Source organism: Solea solea, chromosome 13 (assembly GCF_958295425.1).
Source record: "Solea solea chromosome 13, fSolSol10.1, whole genome shotgun sequence".
Classification (NCBI taxonomy): domain Eukaryota; kingdom Metazoa; phylum Chordata; class Actinopteri; order Pleuronectiformes; family Soleidae; genus Solea; species Solea solea.
The window spans coordinates 25,791,532-25,816,656 of record NC_081146.1 but is presented as its reverse complement, the minus strand read 5'-3'; the positions used below and the strand labels follow the sequence as shown (position 1 = coordinate 25,816,656).

Sequence of the window (25,125 nt, the reverse complement as noted above, 5' to 3'; positions counted from 1 at the left end):
GTTTTTGAAATACAGCATGAGTGGAAACGAGGGCTTAAGATATAGTTATAAATAAAACAGTAAAATAGGCAATAAAATAAAATGACACAATAATAAAGTAGACAATCTGGAAATATATACGATAAACAGTGGAATAGTTTACAATGAAATGAGGATGAGTAATTAGTTTAGTTTGTTTGTTTTGTTTTCATCATAAGAGTCTGATAATCAGAGGGAGGAGTTGTACAGTTTAATGGTCACAGGCAAATCAGTGATTTTAACATCACACACACAGGAGCTACTGGTCCTCTGCTGCCTCGTGTGGTCACTTTGGGTATTGTTGCAGGTGGCCTGCAGGTGGCCAGCAGGTGGCGCTCACAGCTCAGTCAGTTACTCTGACTTAAATGTGTGATAAATGGCTTTTATCTTTTCATACCTCCTGATTTCTGTGTCACGTGCTGCGTAAAACCTGTCTTTTTCTTCTTCTTCGTGATGAATACATTTGTTTGTGTGTTTATTAGTGATTTAATTTAGATAAAGACGCCGTCGCAATCTGGCTCAGTAAACTGAGAACAGCCTCCGGGTGAAAGGATTACAAACAAACCACAGAAATACACACAACAGCTTTGTTTATTCGAAATGCTCGTCCATGAATTTTACCTCATTTATGCATGATATATATACATATATATATATATATATAAATATATATATATATATATATATACACATATGTGCATGTATATGTAAAACTTGACAGCACAGAAAATCAAAGATCATTTCCTGACACAAACACAGAATAATAAGTTAATTATTTGGAGGTTTTTGTTGTCCTGCAGCAGTAAACCCAGGCATCAGAGCCGCAGCAGTTGCGGCACCAGCGGCACAGGTGGATGTGACTCCAGCGTCTGTGTCTGACATGATTCAGCGTCTGTGAGAGGGAAGGATACATGGACACACTTCATCAACATCATCATCATCATCATCATCAGAACACGTAAATACCTAAAAAGAAAAATAATCCCCGCAAGATAGTTTTTCCTCGCACAGTAATTCAGTTTCAAGAAGAAAAATATCAAACTTTGTCTCATTAATCTGATTTTACAGCTGAATTTAATCTCTAATGGAAACCGAAACTCTTTGTTGTGAGAAACGTGTACCACTTTATTCAATTCTGTCCACTTAGCATCTGAAAGTGGCTGCAGATTTACAAGTTACTTTAAATAATCTGCCACCTTTGGCAGATTATTTTTTAAAACAAGACTTTTTTTTATTAATTTAGAGATTATTTGGATTAAAATATTTGTATTTAAGAAAAAAGGTCATTTGAAGTCCTTTTTTCAGGCACATTCACGTCATAAAGTTCATTAAAACTGTAAGAAAGAAAACAGAATCCTAATGAGGTTGTAACTTTAATGATTTTTCACTGTCAAATAAATATTTTAATCAAACCTTTAAGAGTTTTAGTGAAATAATAATAAGTGTCATATTTGACTCAGAGTTCATGATACTGTTCATTTTAAACTAAAGTCAACAATGACTTATTAAATTTAGTTTAATTTAGTTTATAAAAAAAAACATTAGTTTTTCAACTTCAATTGTCAGCGCCCTAAAGTGTCAATGTTTTCTTTCTTCTATATATTTCATTTGTCTGAACTTATTTTATACAGAACACAACTTTAACAGGCGACACGCAGAGGCTGCTTGCGGGTGACGTGTGGCCCACGAGCCACAGCTTGAATGGCCTGAAACGTACCATCTGTGAGTGCACAGGTGTCTCCTGGTGTGTCTCAGCTGGAGTGTCGTCTCTTCCTCGTGCTTCCTCCAGCTCCTGCACCTGTGAGTAACACATGCACACACACCCATATTAACATCATTAATGATAATAATAATAATAATAATAATAATAATAATAACAATAATAATATTATTCATGATAATAATGGAGACACAGAGGGAGTGAACGTGCGACTCTCACCGTGGTGAACGGGACGGCGGAGATTTCCAGGAAGCAAACAAAGGCGAGCACGAGTGTCACTGCAGCTGCAATGCTGAATGCCTTCATCTTCACGGGAGGTCAGAGGTCAGAGGTCGTCTTCCTCATGGACGTCAGGTCAGTCTCTCTCTTGACTCTTTGAGTTTGTCAGACGCTGCTCAGTTTCCTGTCGTGTCTCTGCTTCACTGACGCTGATGAGGCTGCAGAGTTTTTATACAAACTCAGACACTTTGCTGTTGCTTCATCTCCAACAAGGCTCCGCCCCTTTCCTGGCAGCAGTTACCTAACTCTGTGGAGGAACTTCTGACCTCAACATTTCCACCCTTTCTGCTTTGTGGAAGTCCCACATCTCTGATGGACGGGGGGGGGGGGGCTTCACATGTCTTCTTTTGTATTACTTGGCATCATCAAATCATTTTGATAAATCATTTGTTCAGATTGACCTCAGTGACACAAAGTGACCACACGAGGCAGCAGTAGACCAGCAGCTCCCGTGTCCCCGCCAGCTAAAATCACTGATTTTCTCTATGAGGTTTGGTGTGGGAGAGTGAGTGGTTTACAATCGTCAGTTTCCTGTTGGAAAAGTCTGTCTCACAGTGAGATAAAGACGTGAACGTGTTCTAAAAGACATCGTAGACTTTTCGTATCTTGTACTGTATCTCTGCTGGCAGCCATTTTGTTTTTTTCACTGAAGGCGAAGTGAAGAGTCTCAGGCTGCAACATAGGCAAAATATATGCTAACATGCTAATATGGCATTAAAAATAATGCTGTATGATAGTTTATGTTGTTGGGCATGTATGCTAACATTAGCAGCTAGCACCAGCTAAAATCACTGATTTTCTCTATGGGGTTTGGTGTGGGAGAGTGAGTGGTTTACAAACGTCAGTTTCCTGTTGTAAAAGTCTGTCTAACAGTGAGATAAAGATGTGAACGTGTTCTCAGGCTGCAGAACTTTGAGCTTTACAGTGATATGGGTTTAGAAAAGTTCTGTATAAATGACTTATTAATATTATTATTGTTGTTTTTATTGAAACATTGTGAATGTACCGTGTGGGTTTTTTTTTACTGACGTGACTTTGTCTTGAAGTCATGCGTTTGTGTTTGACACCGGAGCCTCGAGTCAAACATGACTCATTGTTTTTGTGTGGCGCGTTTCACTGAGCATGACTCAGCTGTTTATGACATAGACAAAAAAAACCTAAAGATCCTAAAGAGTGAATGAATGAGTGAGATGAGAAAGGAGAAAAATAAAGAGTGAAAATGTGAGAAAGGAGAAAAATAAAGAGTGAAAAATGTGAAGAGAGAGAGCTTATAGATCTGTGTGTGAGTCAGTAATCAGTAATCTGGTGGTCAAACAAAGGTCGGCACCAGCGTGGCGGACAGATTCACCTCAGCAGACGCCGCTCTGCTGGAGGACGTTGCCCTCGTCTGTCCTGTTTCACCATCTTGCTCCTGTCCTTCTGTCCACATGTCTCGCACCACCCTGTCCTTACACCTGCAGGACAGAGCAGGTTTTGAACTGAATCCTCCTCACACTCTTTTACATCAAACATTTTAGTGAAGTTTTTCTTGTCACGTGAGTGTAACGTCACCGTCAGACTGAGAGGGGCAGTGTGGAGCTCTGTGACTGTGGGGAATTCCCCGATGTGTGGAATTTCAGGGCAGAATACTGGAAGTGACTGAGCACACCGGTCAATCCCAATCGCAGCAAGAATGAGCCTGGAATTCCCTGACAGGACTGCACTGTGAGCGCCCCCTGTTTGAGCTTAACTCTACACGGTTTCTGAAGCTTTATCTCACTGTTGGATGGACTTTTCTGACCAAATATATGAAGTTTCTGTCACTTTGTAAACCACTCACTCTCCCACACCAAACCTCATAGAGAAAATCAGTGATTTTAACATCACAGCACACAGGAGTTGTTGATCCACTGCTGCCTCCATCACTAAGTCCAAATGTCTTATTTTAGTAAATTTGGCATTTAAAATCCTTCAGATTTTTCGTTCAGATTGACCTCTTACAATCAGATGAATCAGATAACAATCAGATGAAGATGTGAACATGTGACGTAGATATCGCAGACTTAAACTGACGGAGATTTTATGACAAAGGTCTTTTGTTTCCTGACGCTTCTGGAAAATATAGGAGTGACTTGAACTATCCAAAGATGATTTCAGTGTTTCTGTTTCCCGGTTTTATTTTGTAGTTTGTTTTTTTCCTCTTTACTTCCTGTTTTATTTTGTGTTTGTGCTCGACTCCTCTCAGCGAATTTTACTTCCTGTTCTTCCTCATTTGTCAATGACGTTCACCTGTGTCCAGATTATCTTCACCTCTTGTTCCACTCGCTCAGATCTTCACAACACCTGCAGCTTCCAGTCGTCTCCTCTGAGTCCTTCTGTAAGTTTTTCACTCAAACCCAGTGATTCTGAACTGAACCCTCCTGTGAGGTGTGACCTGCACACAGGTCAACCTTTGAGACATGAAAACTTGTTTGTAAGTTTGTAAAGCACTCACTCTCCCACACCACACCACATAGAGACAATCAGTTTCCTGTTGGAAAAGTCTGTCTAACTGTGAGATAAAGACGTGAACGTTTTCTTAAAGATGTCACAGACTTAAATGCACAGTATGTACTTTCTGCCACTAGGGGCTCCCTCATTGAAAACAACTACAAAAGACATAGTTTGATGAGGTCATGAAGCAGCGTAGGATCATGGGAACTGTTGTCTTGTTCTTAAAACATTGTAGACTTAATGTAACTTGGATTTTATTTGTTGTGAATCTTGTGCTGGCGCTCTGCAGCAGGGTTCTGCGACAGGTTCTCTGCTTCTTCCTTCTGTAAACAAACGTGGATGAATGTGTTATGATGAGTGTGTGAGTGAAAACATGGTGAAAGAGTTTGGTCTCTGTGCGACTCTGTGTGTTCAAAGACCTCTTACATGTTTGTGGTGGAGAAAACGTCCGTGTGTCCCAATCAGAGCGGGACATGAGATCAGAGATCAGCGACGTCAAACAGAGACACAGACACTCAGACGCCTGTCCCTCCGTCCCTCCGTCCGTCTGCTGAGCTTTGCTGTTGACAAACACAGAGACAAATATAACCTGTCTCCATTAATCTGACCACAATAATTCTCACGATATGATTTAATATCAAGAATAACCACCTAACTAACTAAAATTATATAAACATAAAATATCAGAGCTGCAATGATTTACCAATTTACTAAAGTAATCGTCAAGTAGTTTTAAAACCAGTTTCTGTGATTTTTCAGCTTCTTAAATGTGAAGATTTTCTTTCATGCTCTATATGACAAAAATCATTTAAATATGGAATGTTACTTAAGTTGCTCGAGTTGCACAACATGTTATCTGACCAAAAACTTTTACAAAATGTTTTAATTTTTACAAGAAAATACTAATGTTACGCATACAAATTGTTTCTCTATAAAACCTATTTCAATTTTACAAAAACATTTTTGATGTTACACATTCCTTTGTCATTTTACATATTGTCTAATGTTTGTCAAATATTAAAAATGTACATTTCCAAAAATGTGGACGTCTGTTCCTAAGACGCATGGGAACAAACACTGTGTAAAAAAAACAAATTGTTACTTTCATCACCTTAAGGACAAAAATGTCCGCATTGAAACCCATATAAAGCTAGTTACTTTTCATTAGAATTCATTCATTCATGTTTATATTTTTAGAAATTCAACATAAAATGTGTTTTACAGATGTGATTGTGGTGGTAATCCAGCAGGTGGCAGTGTTATAAGTAGCCAATGGATGCCTCTTTTTCAGTCTCTGATGTTGAATAAACATTAATAATTTTAGATGAAAAATAACATCAGAATTTCAAATGGGAGTTTTTTGACATTAGTGCTGAGTGTAGTTTTTTTTTGTTTTTACTGCATTAAACTAAACATTTTTATATTTAATCCATCAAACATTTAGTATTTTTAATTAAAACAATGTCTTTTTTTTTTTTAAACACTGACATTTAAAGGTTTACATATTTTATGTATAAAAAGTGTTTCAGTCATGAAGTTTGATGTTTACAAAAGAGTAATCGGGCCACATGTAAACGAAACAAAACAAAAAAAATCCATCATGAATTCTGAGATCAAAGTCAGATTAAAGTCTGACTTGGATTTCAAAAACCTATTTTACACATGGCCCTAATACTCTTCCGTAGATTCTGTTCCATTACCTAAACATAATAAAGTATTTCACTGCAGTTTTAGGGATGAGACATTTTTGTCATTAAGGTGAAGAGAGTGATTTTTTTTAAATATCACTGGAAAAAAAGTTTTTTGTTTTTAACCTTTGTTTTCCAAAGGTTGTCCATTGTTTGCAATATGAAACTTCAGCCCTAGGTGGGACTAAATATTACACACTGGTCCTTTAACTGTAAAAACAATAATAATACTCTAATAAATAATGAACCCACAACCAAAGTTAATTTTCTTAGTTTGTGAAAGTTTTTAATTTTATTGTAAAAAGTGATTTATTTATTTGTTTACTATTGAACCTGAGAACAGTGAGGCTGCTGCAGACAGGAAGCAAGTTTATTTTTTTCCTCACTCCTACCATTTAAAAAGAAATGAATGAAAAACATGACTATGTATGAACATGTTTTCTGGAGAATTATTGACGTCTTTTCTTGCTGAAGATTCATTTTCAACATCATCAGACTCATAACTTCCATACACAGCTTTAAATGTACACAGTCAGAAATAAGATGCATTAAAGGGATAAAGCAGGGTTTTTTAAGTGTGGTTGTAAGACAGTCTGTTACAGGCTGTTAGCAGGGACACAAGAAAAAAAATAGTTTTTAGCCACTTTCCAAAAGGCTTGTGTGATAAAAATCTACGTCAGGTTACGTCTACGATATCTACGTCACATGTTCACGTATTTATCTCACTGTTACACAGACTTTTCCAACAGAAAACTGAAGTTTGTAAACCACTCACTCTCCCACACCAAACCCCATAGAGAAAACAGTGATTTTAACATCACAGCACACAGGAGTTGCTGATTCACTGCTGCCTCCATCACCAAGTTCAAATGTCTTGTTTTAATGAATTCAGCATTTAAAAGACCAGCAGCTCCTGTGTAAAGACGTGAACATGTTCTTAAAGATATCGTAGACTTAAATGCACAGTATGTAACTGCTGCCACTCGGGGTCCTGTCATCAAAACAACAGAACTTCAACAACAGAACAAACATCAAACAATGAGTCGTCTTTATCTATTTGTAATGACAACGTACAAAATAAATATGGATTTAAAGGGTGCTGGAAAGATATTTGACTGTAGGGATCAGGCAAGTCTAAAATCAGATTCTTCAATGTTTTTCCTGCTATGACTGAGAGCAAATATCTGATGTGAGCTCTCAGGTGCACACATACAACAAAAAACACCTGAACTATCCCTTTAAAAGTCTGTAATAATGTGTGCGTGTGTTTTTATTTGAACTTTTTCTCTGTGGACACAAACAAGTGATTGTGCTCTGTGTGATTTTCACTCAAGGTTGGTGTTTAAATCTTCACCAGCGAGAGGGGGAGGGGCTAAAAGAACTTGGTGCCGGGTTTAACGAACACGAGCAACGTTGATGATTACGATGACGACAAAGGGCCGACATGAAGGTCATGGAGGTTATTGATTGTTTACTCCCAGAGAAAAGTCTGCTGCATCATCCTGTAACATCTGTATTAAAACATGACACGGCGTATTTACATCAATCAGCCGTGTGTGTGTGGCTTCTCTTAACATGCGCACTAATAAATTAAAGCAGCTAAAAACAACAATATTAATAATAATAAGACAACTTTAAAAGAACACAGAATAAAAGCATGAACTAAGTCAAAGTTAATATCGGGGGGGGCAGAAGGAAGTGAAAGGACAAACATGAGACAGTCTGTGAGTGAGGAGGCGTCTCCGTCTTTGTTTTCTACTATGCTTCAAATTATCTCGATGCAATCCAACAGTCGACAACAGCCGCGGCCCCCGATCAGTGAAGGGTTCAAAAAACGCACAAAGTCCTCGCTGTCTCGCTGCCGTGGTTTTTTTTTTCTCTCCCGACGCCGCGTTGGTTGACGTGTCACGGGCGTCCCCGTGTGTGTGCGTGTCATTGCTGCGTCACTGCGGTGGCGGCGTCTCGCCGACCACCTCGATGCCGTGCTGCTGCAGCTGAGCTCGCAGCAGAGCGTTCTCGTTCTTCAGCTCCTCAATCTGAAAAACAAGAGAAGCAAAAAGTTTAAAAAAAAGACTTTATACTAAACAAAAAGACTCGCCCAATAAAATCTACGCCAGTTTAAAAGTCTACGAAGTTCTTAAGAATATGTTCACGTCTTTATCTCACTGCGTCGTGTGGTCACTTTGTGTCACTGAGGTCAATCTGAAGAGAGGATTTCAAATGCCGAATTTTACAAAATAAGACCTTTGAACTCAGTGATGGAGGCAGCAGTGGATCAACAACTCCTGTGTGCTGGGATGTTAAAATCACTGATTTTCTCTATGGGGTTTGGTGTGGGAGAGTGAGTGGTTTACAAACTTCACTTTCCTGTTGGAAAAGTCTAACAGTGAGATAAAGACGTGAACATATTCTTAAAGACATCGTAGATTTGTGTTTTTTTCTTGTCTCTGCTGGCAGCCATTTTGTTTTCACTGTGAGTGACTCTTTGTTTCTGGTTCATATATCACCACCTCATATGACAACACTTGTCATATGAAGCATCTGAACACTTTTGTAATGGTTAAAAATGTAACTCCATGTTACAGCAGCGTGAGTAGAGTTTTGAAACGAGGTGGACGTGAGGTGTGTCCACGTGTGACTCAATCTATTAGGACGAACAGCGTCTTTAACCCTTTCATAAGAATGACAGAAGCGCGTGTGAGTGTGTGTCCTCGTGTGTGTCCTCGTGTGTGTACCTGCTGTCGACACAGCTCGTTGTCCACCTGTATCCTCTCCACCTCCTTCGCGCTCTCGTGCAGACGCTGGTTGCTCTGCCTCAGCTCGCGGATGTAGTCGCACGCTTTGGACAGGATGCCTCCTTTACTCTGGAGGAGGAAGCAGCACACACACACACGTGATGAACATGTGAACGACACAGATCGGTGGGGAGGGGGTGAAGTGAGGCGTTCTCTTACTGCTCCGGTCTTGGTGCTGTCCACGTTGCAGTCTGGGATTATCTTGGAGAGCGTCACGATCCAGTTGTTGATCTTGTCTCTCCGCCGCCTCTCAACTGATGGAAGAACAAGTTCACTTTACTTTCTACTGCAAAGTGACAAAGTGACGTCACAAACCTGTGGCACCATGACTCGGCACGTTTATTTGTCCGACACAAGAATCAAAGCCAACAATCCAAACTGTAGATCAGTTAAAAAAGACTTAAAAATCCTACTTATACTTCCATCTTCTTAAAGTTCCAAAATCCACTTAAATCTACTTATAGTTCGTAAATCTACTTAAATATACTTATAGTTCCAAAATCTATTTAAATCTACTTAAAATTCCAAAATGTACTTATAGTTCCAGAATCTACTAAAAATCCCTAATACTTATGATTGGTCAGAGTGTCGTCACTGAAGTCATGACAACAATTTCCAACTGTAGATCAAAGTTAAAAAGACATAAATCGTGAAAACATTAATGTTCATCATGTTCATGAACAGAGGAGTGTGGTGGATTTAGAGACAGCACTGATTTAAAAACAACAATCATTTCATGTCCAGGCTCTGGTTGTCTTTCAGAGACACTGGTGAAACATGGACGGCTCAACAGTGACCTCTAGTGACCACACAGGTATGTGTGATAATCACAGCAGATTGTTCCTACCTTCATTATGCTGCGCTCTCCTCCTTTCATCTCTGGGTGTTCGAGGTCCGTCCATTTTCCTGCAGACAGATGGAAAATAACCCTTATTTTAATAATTTACCTCACAATCACAGACAGAAACAGAATTTCTGTGATTGTTCAGCCTGTTAAATGTGAATATTTTCTACTTTCTTTGCTATGATGCGTCCACACTGTTTATGACAATGCTGTGGATAAAAGAGCTTCAGCAGAGACACTGTGATCGCCTCATGTTCATGATTTCTCTCCATCTCTTACACCAAGTCTGTGCCTCTGTAAGTTGTGAAAGTCGGAGGGTTAAAGAAGTGGTTCCTCTGTGTAAGTTAACTTCATACAGTCAAACATTATACACCTAAAAAATCCCATTAAGATGTCTTCAGATACGAGGGAGAGAGGGAGCGCGCAATATCTCTGAATGAAGAGATACCGACCGAGAAGTCGAGTCATGTTGACAGGTCGAATAATTCACTGCTGCAGAATAAAGATGTGACGTAGAGCGACAGACAGGGAGTGAGAACCTTTAAAGTTCAGGGTTTTTTAAAAAAGAAGTGCGTTTCTATGAGGTTCTGACACAGAGTCAGTGCTGACTGAGCACACTAGAGTTCAGCCACTTATGGAATAAAATCTACGTCAGTTTAAGTCTACGATATCTTCAGAACATGTTCACGTCTTTATCTCCCTGTTCAGTGAATTTAGCTCACAGGGACCCAGGAGCTGCTGGTCCTCTGCTGCCTCGTGTGGTCACTTTGTGTCACTGAAGGATTTTAAAGGCCGAATAATACTAACTTTAGTGATAGAGGCAGCAGTGGATCAACAACTCCTGTGTGCTGTGATGTTAAAATCACTGATTTTCTCTATGGGGTTTGGTGTGGGAGAGTGAGTGGTTTACAAACTTCACTTTCCTGTTGGAAAAGTCTGTCTAACAGTGAGATAAAGACGTGAACGTGTTCTTAAAGAGATCGCAGACCTTGTGCTGAACCTCTAAGTTGTTGTGGAGCTGGTTATGAAAGTGGATTTCTTTCTTCCAGACAGACAGAGTCGACTCATTTGTTTCCAGATGGAGAACAATGACCTAATTTCTGAGTCCTCATGGAAAACGATGTTTGCCACGAGCGTGGATTTAAAAACAATGGCTTGAGGTCAGTGCAGACGAAACGTGTCCCACACATCAAGAGCAGGGAGAGACAATCACCGGGGACTTTAAAGGAAGGGACGGATGAGGTGTGTGCTGCTTCTCTTCACTTGTGATTAGGGTTGCAAAATTCAAAAGTGGAAACATTACTTATGTTATGGGAGCTATTGAGGCCCTATTTTTCAAAATAAAAATCAAACAGTTCATGATCTGCATTTTTATTTCATTTTATTTTGAAAATCAAATTAACAGTTCGTAATGTGTTTTACATTTTATTTTGAAATTCAAATTAACAGTTTGATCTGGGTTTTTTTTTCATTTTATTCTGAAAAACGAATGAAGGACTGACACCGGGACAGCGTGTGTTACAGTGTGTGAGTGTTTGTGTGACGTGTCCTCACCAGTTTAAATCGTCCCGCTGCATCAGCTCACTCTCACTCCTGTGAAAACATCAGAGGAGAAAAACAAAAGTCAACATCTCACTCCCACGTCAATGACAGCGTCGTCGTCACGGCGAGCGCTCACGCCGCTGTTGTTATTATTCATGAGAGAGAGAGAATGTAAACACACTGCAGAGACATGAAACAACTTCACATTCAAACAAGCGTTGTTGTGTTTGCTGAGCGTAACATGCGGCGTCACACGGGCCGACAACAGAGACACTGACATCTGAAACTAATCTGACACTTTCAAAACACAAGCAGGATAATTTCCTTTGAAGCTTTTACTGAAAATATATCAGTCGTAGAAGAAAGGGACGGACAGACGGACGTGGAGGTGCATTCACTTCATTAGATAACGAGTCGTGTTTGTTTCAAGTGACTTCAAGTAAATCACTTATCGTCCGACACTTGTCCCCTGCCAGTGGGAAAATAAAATCTACATCAGTTTAAGTCTACGATGTCTTTAAGAACATGTTCACGTCTTTATCTCACTGTTAGACAGACTTTTCCAACAGGAAACTGAAGTTTGTAAACCACTCACTCTCCCACACCAAACCCCATAGAGAAAATCAGTGATTTTGGCTCACAGGGACACAGGAGCTGCTGGTCTACTGTTGCCTCATGTGGTCACATTGTGTCAGTGAGTTCAATCTGAACAAAGGATTTTAAAAGCCAAAGTGACAAAATAAGACATTTGAACTTAGTGATGGAGGCAGCAGTGAATCAACCACTCCTGTGTGGTGTGATGTTAAAATCACTGATTTTCTCTATGGGGTTTGGTGTGGGAGAGTGAGTGGTTTACAAACTTCAGTTTCCTGTTGATAAAATCTGTCTAACAGTGAGATGAGTAGATTTTGGAAGTAGGATTTTTAAGTGGACATTGTTGGCTTTAAATCTTGACTCTCCAGTGACGACACTCTCAGTTTTTAGTATCAGGAACTAAAAAAATCCAGCAGGTTCTGTCAGTGATGGAGAAGAGAAAACAGTGGAGTCATGTCAGGACTGTGAGGTGGAAAAAGCATCATATGACTCACATGTGAGTGTTTGTTATTTGTGGTGCTAAAGACACTGAGGGTTCATGAGCAGACAGAACCAGGCCGCTGTCATCAGGTCATTAAAATGACACACAGACAGTTTTTCTGTCTGAGTTCAGGTGAAACTGCTGATAATGTTAACGACGACGATCAGCAGCGTGTGGTGCAGCAGTGGGAGAGCGTCTGAGCTGGGTTTCCTGTTTGTTCCTGTGTGATGTGTGATTATACGCACACACGCTGGGAGTTTTACACACACACACACACAGGGGAGATTTGTGGAATAAACAAACAAAATGCTATCATGATATTATCAAGCTGTGTGTCTCTCTTTCTTTCTGTGTGTGTGTCTGTCTGTGTGTGTGTGTATGTGTCTGTCTCTCTGTGTGTGTGTGTGTGTGTGTGTATCTGTCTCTGTGTGTGTGTGTGTGTGTGTGTGTGTGTATAAACTCACGCCGAGTAGGACTGTGTGCGTGGGGCGATGGTGCGTTGCGTTCCTGTCTGAATGACGTCAGGTGGCGTCATCATGACGTAGAACTGACCTGTGATAAAACAATGTATGAATGAAATGACATGAATCATAAATGAAATGATGATGGAAACATTGATGAGTTGCTGTGTGTGTGTGTGTGTGTGTGTGTGTGTGTGTGTGTGATACAGTGTGAGGAGCGAACTCACCTCCCGCCTGTGTGAGCGCGGGGTCAGCGGCGGCCTGCACAGACACCGTCCCTTCACTCACCGCCGTCGCTGGGAAGTAAGCGAAGCGTGTCTCCCCTCCCACCGCCTCTCCTGATGGACTTCCACCATTACTGAAAGGGTTCTGGATCACAGCCTGAGACACAGAGACAAGAGTGTGAACGCGTCACAGCAGGTACACACACACACACACACAATTTTATGGCTGTAGAATTGTGAGTTTTTCTGCTCCTTTTTTTCCAAGATTACTTTCACTTTCCATATCTGGCAGTTATTCCACTGTTTACTGACAAAGGTGTGACGTGCCAGTGAATCTCGTCTGTGATTGGACACTCGCTCCTCTGAAGTCCTGAGGTTTTACCGTAATGACAAGTATATGAGCGCAAACGCTCTTATTACTCTGCTCTCTGGTATCCATCCATCATCTGTCTTCTACTGCTTTATCCTCCACATGAGGGTCAGCTGACATGGGGCGAGAGGCGGAGTCACACCCTGAACAGATCGCCAGAGCATAGTTTTTGAATTTTCTAGCGATCACAAACTATATAGGAGTAACGGTAATGAGAAAAACACGTCTGTGACGACAGAAGAGTTAATATCACCAACCCTGCCTCCATACTTCAAAGAAACTGTGTCACATACAAATCTTTTTGTTGTTTTTGAAACGATTCAAAACAACGTGACGCAGATTAGTGTGCGTGTGTGTGTGTGTGTGTGTATGTGCGTGTCCTGACTGTGATCATTTACCTGAGCGACGGCCTGAGGAGCTGCAGAGAAAGCGGCCGCTGAGACGACGCTCACCGCTCCGCCGCCATCGTCGCGTCCGTCGAGGTGCTGGTCGCTGACCTGGACGACCCGGTACGTGACCTGCAGACGCAGCACAGACGTCAGAGAGGAGAAGCTGCTCGAGGACGCGACGGTTTTTAAACCGACATCATTTCCAGGTTTGACAAACACTGATCAATATTTTGACACATTTTCTGACATTTTATGGATGAAACTATGAATCCATTTACAGAGAAATGAGTCAACACAAACTTAGAAAGACAAATTTCAGCTGAAGAAACGATGAGGAAAGTTTTCTTCTTCTATTACTAAGAGAATTCAGACATTTTGAAGCTTCAACACCAGTTTAATTAAAGAAAAATCAACATGGTATTATTTCCTGATCAGTGACAACTTGCACAATTTGCATGTTTTTTCCTGTGATCAAGTTTCTGTGATTTTTCAGCTTCTTAAATGTGAATATTTTCTGGTTTCTTTGCTCCATAAAAACAAAAATCATTCAAACTGAATTGTTTGTGGACAAAAATCATTCATCAACTGATCAGTTGATCGGTTACAAACACTGATCAACATTTCTCAACATTTTACGGGTGAAACTACTAACAATTAACCGTTTAAAATCATTTAAACCAGTTTCTGTGATTTTTCAGCTTCTTAAATGTGAATATTTTCTGGTTTCTTTGCTCCGTAAAGACGTTTGAGAGCGTCGTCATTTTAAATGATTAAAATAATCGTTAGTCGTCAGCTCTGATCAAAATATAAACTTTCAAACTGAATGGTGAAAAGTTAAAGTTTGGATTTGTTCATGCAGCAATGACATTGCAGCGAATGACATTTTAAAACCGGATAATCGCACTCTTCTTACCTGACACGTCGATTTGTTAATCATTTTTCTAACGTGATAATAATCCAAACCTCAGCCGTGCAGCGCTCTCACCGTCCCACACATGATGCATCACAACATCCCTCATCCAATTTAGTCAGGACAAGAAAATCGAGCTTGTTTGCTCCAAGAATGGGTTTTTGTTTCCCTTCCGTCATGTGACTCCCCCTCCTGACTGACATGTGACCGCAGCCCCAGCCGCCAATCCCAGACCAGAGTGGAATCACATGATCGCTCGGACAAGCTGCACGGGTCATCGACTTAATTAATCCTCAATGTTAATCATCCATGTCAGGAAAAAACCCAACTAACGTCTGTCTGTCTGTCTGTTTGTCTGTCTGTCTGTTGCTGCTGCTGTTGTGTGGACACAGCCAGGGGACACACTGGTCTCCCATGTCATGTGACTGTGGAAAACACACACAAACAGCTCGCCATCTTCGTGATGCAAAAAAAGGGAACAGAGTTTGACGCAATCTGGCAAAAACAAAAACAAACCCACGACAGCGTAGCGACACGAAAACCTCACACACACAGTAACGGCGCGTCAGTGAGAGGAAGTGTCAGCGTGAAGCTCCTGACACCAAAGAAACAAACTACATCCCCGCTCACTGGTGCATGAATAATGGATTCATACATGTCGTTTACTCACTTTCTACCACATCTATCAGTATTTAACCATGCGACAGCGCCGTGGAGCTGGCTCGCTCGCTTGCTCATCGTGTCTCAACACAGTTTGTCCACTCTTTTCTTGACAGATATATTATATATTAGATGTTTGGTCCATAAAAATGTCAGAAAATGTAGAAGAATGTTGATCAAACTCTGGAAACGATGATGTTCTCAAATGTCTTGTTATTGTCCACAAACACAAAATTATTCTGTTTGAATGATTTCTTTGTTTTAAGTAGCAAAGAAAATAAATAAAAAATAATAATTCAAGAAGCTTATTATTTAATAAAAAAAAAAACCTCAAATGATAAATTGATTAATCATTTGTTTGTTGCAATCTACAGCCTCACCATTAGATGTCACTAATTCTTACACATTGGACCTTTAATAACATATGTACTAACCTCTCACTGTTAGACAGACTTTTCCAACAGGAAACTGAAGTTTGGAAACCACTCACTCTCCCTCTCCCACTCTCTCTGTGTGCTGTGATGTTAAAATCACTGATTTTCTCTATGGGGTTTGGTGTGGGAGAGTGAGTGGTTTACAAACTTCAGTTTCCTGCTGGAAAAGTCTGTCTAACAGTGAGATTAACCTGACTTAACCTTAGACCTTAATTGGCACACTTTTTTGTTTATATTGAAGTGGATAAATTCTGATTTGACTGAGAGTGAGCGTCCAAATCTCTCTCTGGTTCTCGGTGCTGGTTGTATTCACCTTTAAAAGTCCCAACCTCATACAACTACACTTGAAAAATCCAGTTTAAATGCAGTCCGTGTTTCTCTGAAATTAGCTGTAAAGTAAAAAACAATTATCACAGGTAGAAATACACCTACCTGCCCACCCTCTGTGCGGAACTGATACTGTATGTTGTGGTCTCCAAACGCTGCAGCCTGCTGAACACTGGCTATTGCCACACTGCCCTGATCGTCTCCTGCTGCGTCTACAGGAAGAATGAAGGACAGAAAAGCCGGTGGTGAGAAGACAGAGGGAAACCTCATGAAAACATGATTTTCAGCTTCTTAAATGTGAATATTTTCTCATTTCTTTGCTCCATAAAACAAAGAAACCATTAAATCTCAATCAGTTTAGTTTGTAGACAAAAACGAGACATTTGAGAACATCCTCATTTCCAGGTTTGATCAACATCTAATGACATTTTATGGACCAAGCGATACTCGATTGATCGATTTAAAAACACCCTGGTACATTAGTTCTTACCTTCAGATCCCTGGTCCTCTTCTTCTTCTTGTTTTTCTTGGCTGCAAAACAGAAACAATTCAAGTTGTTAAAAAAACACAATAGTGATGATTAAAGCTGCAAATAGTCTTGTATAAAGTGATACTTGAGTAAAAGTATGTTAGCAGAAAATGACTTCACTTTTTTATAAAATTACTTCAGTAAAAGTCTATGTCTATGTTTAAAAAGTTTATGACATTTACTGTACTTAAGTGTCAAGTCACTTTCTCAGTAGTACAGTGAGTTGTCTTTCAACTGGAAGGTTGTGGGTTCAATTCCTGGCTTTGCTCGACTACATGTGTACTTGAGCAAAGACATTGAAGCCTATGTTGCGGTGTGTGAATGTGAGTGAAAGATTTGTCAATGGGAAAAACTGTGATCCTTTGGGGAGAATTTCTTTTCCCAATAGGGCTTGTACCACTGTGTAAGTGCTCAGGCCCAAATTGTGTATATATATATATATATATATATATATATATACACACTGTATATATATATATATACACACACACATATATATATATATATACACACACATATATAAATACACACATATACATATATATGTATACAAAATGGAGAAGTTATGGCTAAAGTTCTTTTTTATCAGTGATACTCCTGGAAGCTCGTTCTCTTGTTGGTCATGGAAACATGTTGATTTGTCACGTCGTGTAATGTTTTGGGAAAAGCAGTGACCTGTACAGGCTGCGGGTTGTGTAAGTCTGTTGTACTTTTCTCAGTGTAGTTCTTTTTTTTCCCTCCTTATTATGAACAACATATGATTTTTGCAACGCTCTTGTATTTCTTGTCTTATTTGTTTTTGTCTGTGTTCTTTTTTAATGGTTCACATCCTATTGAGTATGCAATGTAGGGCTGCAAGTAACTCTTAAATCATAAAATGCCATCAAATAATGATCAAACCTGGAATTGATGATGTTTCTCAAATGTCTTGTTTTTGTCCATAAACAAAAGGATTCAGTTTGAAATCACAATAAAACAAAAATCGTTTTATTGTGCAAAGAAACCCGCAAATATTCACATTTAAGAAGCAGAAAAAAATCATACACACTGGTTTTAAACAATATGGTCATAGAGTTGGTGATTCATTTAGTTATCGGTTAATAATCAATTAATCTTTGCCACCCAACTTGTTATGATAATATTTATTATCATCATAAGACTTATTGTATGATTTCCTGCGTTATTTCATGTAGGTTTTTGAAGGTTTATGGAGCCAAGAAATACAGAAACTGGTTAGTAATATTAAAAACAATCAAAATAGTTGCCGATTCATTTCGTAACCGATTATTGCAAAAATGTCCAGTTAATTCTTCATAAATTCTCTCACATGATTGATTTATTTAGTATAGGTTGTTGCAGCCCTGAACAAATTCAGCTAAGTTTTCGTTTTAGAGATAAAATATTTAATATATCGCCTCATTAAATTACAACAGTTTTATTGTTATTATTGATTATAAACCGCTCTTCAGTTTAACATGTTTGACATTAAAAACAGAACTTTGTGAATATTGTGTGCTCGGTTTGTTTATATTAGCCAGCGGAAGCTAACTTAGCTGCGCTTCTGTTGTCAAACTCGTCGTAATCGTAGTTTAGTTTGAATAGTTCGTGTTTTTTAGTTGCTGTCGTGTCAGCGGAAACACTAACTCACCTTCAGTCTCTTTACACTGGAATCGGATTAAAGGCTGGCTGTTTGTTTGTTTGTTTATTTGTTTGTTTTTCTTTCTTAGCTCAGGCCTCGGTTAGCTTCCTACAAACTAGCTGCCGGTGGGGGTATCATGTAGCGGCTAGCATGTGTCTGTCAGTGTGTCGGCTCGGTTCGGTTTACCTTACGGTGTCCAGACTCTGTTCGAGCATATCCATCAGGGTGAGCGCGGAAAAAACGTGATATTCAGTGAGTGACACAGACCGAGGTGGAAGTGAGTGATCACGAGGACAAACAGTCAGGTCATGTGAGGCAGAGCGAGAGAGATACAGGGGGAGAGAAGAGGGACACGTGATCTGGTGATGGGAAAAAACCGTTCTTTTCGGTGTACTGAATCGTTGGAATCAGTTCACTATAAAGATTCGTTCACCAAATCGTTGCAGTTCTCCCCGCGTGACCCGAGCGCGGAGTCCGATTCAGTTCCAGTACTTCCGGCTCTCCTCAGTGCTGTCGCTAAACGCACCAAAGCCCGTCTCTTAAAATAGAGATTTTAGAAATGCCCTTAATAAACGACGCAGTTCAACTGACATTTTCTGGAATTTTAGGGTCTTTTGAATTGATCTAAAGTTTGGTATTGTTCCGGGATTTGCTGAGACAGATTCTGGGACCGTTTTAAAGACTGAATTGTTGTTGACCACAGTTAAAATGGAGGCTGTTGTTGATAATTGATCCTGGGCCTGTTCTTTTCTTTCACTTTGTCTTTCTTTACTTTCTGTAACTCTGTCTTTCCCTCCTTTCCATATATCCACCCTTTTAGTCTTTCTTTCTGTCTTTTTTCTTTGTTTCTGTCGCTTTCTTTCAGACCATCTTCAGTTCTTAACATATTTTCCTGTCGGTCTGTCTTTCATAACAACAATCAACATCGTTTTATGTATTCAAATTCGTTTTGGGGCCCAAAACATATCTGGGAATCACTGCTACAGGCTAATGAGGATCTAAGTATATAAACAAAGAAAGAAACCTTGGTAAGTATGAGGTTCAGTTTGCACACATGTGAATCTATTATAACTATTAAATTTGACCAATGTCACTCCAGTGATTTATTAGGTTTGTGAGATTTAATGAGCCTTTATTTGATAATATCACACACAGTCTTGTACTTTTATTATGTATTATTATTTTAATATTTAATATTTCAGTAAAAGTTGAACATTATAAACCTTGTGTTTGGGCAGGATTAATGGAAGGGCTAATTCAGGAATTAATGATTTCAGTTTATTTATATTGTTTCCAAAATGACTCATTTGTGGCCCTCATCCTCTTCCGTACTGCTGAGCTGTTCGCTCTGATCTTTGCCCTACATAAAACGGAACCTTCCTTTGTCGGATCGTGTTTTACGACGAATACTATGTGAGGAGCACCGTGTCACTTGCCGGTAACTTTTCATAATTCACGATAGTTAGGTTGTTTAAAGAAATAGTACATATATACTGTATAACTGTGCTTTTGTGGGGACTGTAATCTTATTTTATTTTATTTTTATTTTCATATTAAATCATCGCTGAACCTCATTGTATTTTTAACTTGGGAGTTGAATTTAACAACGCAGCCAGCCAATCAGAGTGGAGAGGGGGCGTGTCCCGCAGCATTTCATTAGCTGATCCGGTAGGCGGTACCCTCCGCGCTGTCTCAGTGGAGTCACAGTGAAATACGTCCGGTGTTGTGTTTGTAAGGTGAAGGTTCATCGCGGTGACATTATCTTCGCTGTTTCAAACCATGTCTGGTCGCGTTCTCGTCGGAGTGAAGCGTGTCATTGACTACGCAGTCAAGGTAAACTAACAAGATTCTACCGTTTTCACCGCGTAATTTTTGTTTAAATGTTCCTTTTTTTTGTCCCGTCGTCACTCATGACGACTTTCCGAGTTCTGTAAGATAACGTTAGCATGCTAACGCCAGCGAACAGCAGTTGTGTAAGATTCAAAGTTTGTCACAGACGAGGAGCATATCAGTGTGTGTGTATGTATGTGTATATATATATATATATATATGTGTGTGTGTGTGCGCATATATATGTGTGTATGTTTGTATATATATATGTGTGTGTGTATGTACATATATATGTGCATATATATGTGTGTATGTTTGTATATATGTGTGTATGTATGTATGTGTATATATATTTGCGTGTATGTGTATATATATATATACACATGCATACATACATACGTGTATATGTGTGTGTATATATGTATATATATATACATACATACATACATACGTGTATATGTGTGTGTGTGTGTGTGCATATATTTATTTTTTTAAATCTTGCCTTGCGTGGTGAGATTATGCTGTCATGTTTTTAGTCTAGTTTATAGTTTAAGTTTATAATACAGCAATGTTTCACTAAAGATTGACTAAAAAAGTATTTTCGCAAATCAAAATGCAACTATAATCATATAAACTACATGGTTCAGCCTTAGTTTTGGCAAGAGAAATGTAAGAGAAACCATAGTTTCTCTTACATTTGTCTTAATTCCTATTTTTGTGGTTTTTTTTTTAAAACACTACATTTTTGTGAGTGATAGATTATCAATAAGTCGAGTAGTTGTTGCAAATGTGTGTTCCTCCTCCATGTCTGAAAGATATGAAGCACATGGGCACCATAATCAATATCAGTGTGCAGCTGCTTGAACGCTCCTGCTTCAGCTGCTCTCAGCCAGATCTTCGCAACCCCTGCGTCTCTTTTTTGACACGTCAACAAAACACAACCATATCCCAATTTTTTGGGACACATGTCTTGTGCTGCTTGTTGTTGTTTTGTGTAGTTTTGAGTCATTTATTTGCATACAAAACGTTAAAGGATACAAGGGCTGGGGGTGATATGGTTTATATATAAAATATAAGATTATCTCTCAACAAAACCCGATGTACAAACCTAGAGATGATGATATCCCATAGTGACTCTGTTCTGCGCTCGTCGCTCCCGCTCAGATTCGAGTGAAGCCCGACAAGAGCGGTGTGGTGACAGATGGCGTTAAACACTCGATGAACCCCTTCTGTGAGATCGCCGTGGAGGAGGCGGTCAAGCTGAAGGAGAAGAAGCTGATCAAGGAGGTTGTGGCTGTCAGCTGTGGACCACAGCAAGCACAGGTGGGTGAGATGGCACCAAGATACTCTGCACCCGTGACCTCTAATCTAATACAGAATCTGGAGACCGGTTTGTTGTTGTTTTGATCAACGTCATGTCCGTGTTTTTACACTTCTCTCAGGAGACCATCCGCACTGCCCTCGCCATGGGGGCAGACCGAGGCATTCATGTGGAAGTCAGTGGGAAAGACTATGAAACCTTGGGCCCGCTGCACGTCTCTAAGATTCTGGCTGCTCTGGCCAAGAAGGAGGAGGCTCAGCTTGTCATCCTCGGCAAACAGGTGACACCGCAGCGTTTATTAACCCCGCACTTAAAAGCACAACGAGAGTCGCAACGAGTACTCCATTAGTTGTTTATTAATCGTCTACTAAATGAATCACCACCTATTTTGATACTCCATAAATCAATTTGAGTGTTTTTTATTATCGGAAGGGAAAATCACAGAAAGTAGAAAATATTCACATTTAAGGAGTTGAAAAATCACAAAAAGTAGAAAATATTCACATTTAAGAAGCTGAAAAATCACAGAAAGTAGAAAATATTCACATTTAAGAAAACTAGTTTTAAGTATTACAAAGCACTCAAACTAATTATCAAAAATAGTTGGCGATTCATTTATGCAGCTCTCTATTTTGATTGTAATATTAATGTGTTTTTTTTTATATGGCCTAACTAGGTACAGAATTTGTAAGCTAGTAAACTGTAAACTATCACCTCTCTATGCAAACTTCAGTCACAACAGCATGTTTACAGCATACTGTTAAATATTTTAATGAAATAATGAACATCTGGGATGTGTATGACTTTCACAGGCCATCGATGACGACTGTAACCAGACAGGACAGATGACCGCGGCTCTGCTAGACTGGCCTCAGGTGACTCACATCCACCTTTTCAGAACCGGTAGAACAGTACTGGGGGTATTTGTCAGGTGTAGCCGACACAGTTCAAGGAATTAGTTCTGGTTGCTGGTGCAAAAACAAGAGCAAAAAAAATATTACAGCAAAATATCATGCGAAATGAGAGAACTATGAATCCTGTTAATTTATATCATATCACTGGAAATATACAAACATAATATAAGTGTATCGCTGGTGTTGGTCTTTGGCCCGGTCTGAACTCTGCTACCTTATCAGTGGTGACTAGTTTGAGTCGGTGAGAGCGACAGTGAACACGTAAACGTCAGCGGAGCAGGTCAAAGGTCACGGTCACTTACACCTGCCGTGAACTTCCACCGACTCACCTGTAGATGGAGCTGTCTGACAGCACAGAGATTGTAGTTTGGCACATCTTCAAACAAAAAGATTTTTTTTATTATCACTGCAGAAATAAAAAAGCTCAGGATGATGACCAAGTCACAGAAAAGGGCCGGTCCAAGCCTTTATGGGGCCACACGCCTCGTCCCACCACCTCAGAGTAGCCACTGTTATTGATACCAGTGTTACCGTATGAATTGCATTAATAAGGGCCTGAGCACGAATGCCAGGAGCTGAAACGGCTGCCTTGCGTTGACCGAGGGTCTGTATTGTAGCGCCCCACTAAGGTGGAAACTGAAAATCAAGTTTCACCAAATTCCCCGAAACTTGGCGGGAAGATGTTATCGTCTGCGACTCAACAGGAAGTTGGCCATTTTGAATTTTGGTGATTTGAACCCAACGTAAATGAACAAGAAGCTGAAAAATCACAGAAACTAGAAAATATTCACATTTAAGAAGCTGAAAAATCACAGAAATGAGAAAGTATTCACACTTAAGAAGCTGAAAACTTGTTTCAAATACTGAAAAAAAGCGCCCAAACTGACCAAATCAGTTGGGGATTCATTTATTTAAATGTTGACTGGTGTTTTCCTCTTCAGGGCACGTTTGCGTCAGAGGTGTCGCTGGAAGGAGACAAGATTAAAGTGGTGAGAGAGATCGACGGCGGCCTGGAGACGATTAAAATCAACACACCGGCTGTGCTGACGGCAGACCTGCGACTCAACACGCCCAGATATGCCACGTTGCCCAATATCATGGTAGGCTGCAAAGAATCATGGGAAAAACAAACGACACCTAGGTGGTTCTTTGGCTCTCGGGGATCTTAGCTGTTAAAGTAGAGAAAAAATTGGCTACATTTCATTTGTCATTGCCGACAGCCATGTTTTCACTTGGTTGTCAGTGTAAGGGACGCTCTCTCTGGCCATGTGGACATCCGTTAATAGATATAATTAGTGTGTACAGCGTCTGCACATGATTCTCCCGTGTCTTCTCGTCCTCTCAGAAAGCTAAGAAGAAGAAAATCGCAAAAGTGAAGCCCGCAGACTTAGGCGTGGAGCTGACGTCACGGCTGGAGGTGCTGAGAGTGGACGAGCCCCCACAGAGGCTGGCGGGGATAAAGGTGGAGACGGTGGACGACCTGGTGTCCAAGCTGAAGGAGACGGGCAACATATAGACAAGGTCAAAGGGCACAACCCAGCAGAGGGGTGAGAACCGCTTCTTACTATGGACTGAATTCTACCTTTCGCTTATTTGTGAAGATATTTTCTATCATTTACGTATGTAAAGAATATAGTAGTTTTCAATCTGCATAATAGTTTTTTTAATTTATTAATTAGTGGTTTATAGTTTGAAATACTGGAGCGAAATTGAGTAAATATTTTTGGTCTCAGTCTCCAAAGTGAAAATCTTCTCATGTCAGACCACAATTCTAATAATGACTTTGATTATAATAGGGCGTCTGTGGAATTTTAACGTGATTCGTGGCTAGGGAGACTTTTATTTTGAAATGTATGGGATTGTTTTAATGTAACGATATGGAGACTTTAAATTTGAAAAGTATGGGATTGTTTTAATGTCTTAAACGGATATGGAGACTTTTATTTTTGAAATAAAATCAGGAAATATTGACAGTTTAGGAGCTGAAAACTCACTAAACCTGATTTAATCATATACATATATAGAACCATTAGATAATCTCCAGCCGTCTCGTTTGTAATCCTAACCTGGACGCAGTCAGATTATGTTTTGAATAATTAATGTTGTGTGTTGTGGTTTTCAGGAGGTTTTTGATGAAGAACTGGACTCAGGACTTTCCTCCCTCTGTGTGAGACTGTGAGGACAAACACACAGAGACACTGTCCACTTCTCTAACAGCACCACCTTCCACTGATGGACATCCTTTAAAGGGACAGTTCAGGGTTTTTTCACGTGTGGTTGAACACGTTCTTCAGATGTTGTTGTCGCTGGAAGCCACGTTTGAGTGGTTCTCAGCAGCAGGGGGCGCTCACCGTCTGTCTCTCACATGACCAAAACAAACCTGAACTATCCCTTTAATTCACACAGGGCTTTGGTTTTCTATCACAAGCCACTGATGATCATGTAAAGTGAGACTTCATGTATATCTGTTTATGTAAATGATATATATATATATGTAAATATGTCCTTCACAGTTTAAACGGTCCCCAGTGTCTCTGTGTGTGTGTGTGTGTGTGTGTGTGAGCAAAAAAAGGTAAAGTCGTCACAAATGCTACTTTCACCGTACAGAACTAAACCACAACAATAAACTCCTCCATCGTTTTAATTCCTGAATATGATTCTTTTTTCTCTCCTTTGAATCCAGT

General features: G+C 39.8%; 3 protein-coding genes across 4 annotated transcripts; 1 reads left to right on the top strand and 2 right to left on the bottom strand.

The window, feature by feature from the left end:
• Nucleotides 1-689: 689 nt before the first annotated feature.
• Nucleotides 690-2,170, bottom strand: hamp (hepcidin antimicrobial peptide). The gene is made up of 3 exons (XM_058648127.1): nt 1,958-2,170; nt 1,736-1,816; nt 690-910 (listed from the first exon to the last, which is right to left on the bottom strand). Exons 1-3 carry the CDS (start codon nt 2,042-2,044, stop codon nt 791-793), a joined length of 288 nt encoding a protein of 95 aa, XP_058504110.1. The 5' UTR covers nt 2,045-2,170; the 3' UTR covers nt 690-790.
• Nucleotides 2,171-6,437: 4,267 nt separating this feature from the next.
• LOC131470970 (upstream stimulatory factor 2) lies at nt 6,438-19,044 on the bottom strand. Of its 2 annotated transcripts, XM_058647093.1 has the most exons (11): nt 18,563-19,044; nt 16,699-16,739; nt 16,314-16,420; nt 13,887-14,006; nt 13,122-13,275; nt 12,898-12,985; nt 11,371-11,409; nt 9,820-9,878; nt 9,132-9,226; nt 8,913-9,041; nt 6,438-8,213 (listed from the first exon to the last, which is right to left on the bottom strand). In XM_058647093.1, the coding sequence occupies exons 1-11, from the start codon at nt 18,595-18,597 to the stop codon at nt 8,121-8,123; spliced, it is 960 nt and encodes a 319-aa protein (XP_058503076.1). In that variant the 5' UTR covers nt 18,598-19,044; the 3' UTR covers nt 6,438-8,120. The 2 variants fall into 2 exon arrangements, with proteins under 2 accessions (XP_058503076.1, XP_058503077.1); XM_058647094.1 differs by lacking the exons at nt 16,314-16,420; nt 16,699-16,739; nt 18,563-19,044 and adding an exon at nt 14,791-14,913.
• A 1,022-nt stretch (nt 19,045-20,066) lies between these two features.
• Nucleotides 20,067-25,085, top strand: etfb (electron transfer flavoprotein subunit beta). The gene is made up of 7 exons (XM_058647095.1): nt 20,067-20,209; nt 21,371-21,529; nt 21,649-21,807; nt 22,340-22,402; nt 23,383-23,541; nt 23,787-23,988; nt 24,564-25,085. The coding sequence occupies exons 1-6, from the start codon at nt 20,156-20,158 to the stop codon at nt 23,955-23,957; spliced, it is 765 nt and encodes a 254-aa protein (XP_058503078.1). The 5' UTR covers nt 20,067-20,155; the 3' UTR covers nt 23,958-23,988; nt 24,564-25,085.
• Nucleotides 25,086-25,125: the final 40 nt, after the last annotated feature.

Coding starts and splice junctions, on each gene's coding strand:
- hamp (XM_058648127.1), bottom strand. CDS start 2,044: ATGAAGGCATTCAGCATTGCAGCTGCAGTGACACTCGTGCTCGCCTTT. Junction 1,817..1,957: donor CCGCCGTCCCGTTCACCACG/GTGAGAGTCGCA, acceptor TGTTACTCACAG/GTGCAGGAGCTGGAGGAAGC. Junction 911..1,735: donor CACCTGTGCACTCACAGATG/GTACGTTTCAGG, acceptor TCCCTCTCACAG/ACGCTGAATCATGTCAGACA.
- LOC131470970 (XM_058647093.1), bottom strand. CDS start 18,597: ATGGATATGCTCGAACAGAGTCTGGACACCGTAAG. Junction 12,986..13,121: donor CGCGCTCACACAGGCGGGAG/GTGAGTTCGCTC, acceptor GTTTTATCACAG/GTCAGTTCTACGTCATGATG. Junction 9,042..9,131: donor ACAGCACCAAGACCGGAGCA/GTAAGAGAACGC, acceptor TTCCTCCTCCAG/AGTAAAGGAGGCATCCTGTC.
- etfb (XM_058647095.1), top strand. CDS start 20,156: ATGTCTGGTCGCGTTCTCGTCGGAGTGAAGCGTGTCATTGACTACGCA. Junction 21,530..21,648: donor GTGGACCACAGCAAGCACAG/GTGGGTGAGATG, acceptor CACTTCTCTCAG/GAGACCATCCGCACTGCCCT. Junction 22,403..23,382: donor CTCTGCTAGACTGGCCTCAG/GTGACTCACATC, acceptor TTTCCTCTTCAG/GGCACGTTTGCGTCAGAGGT.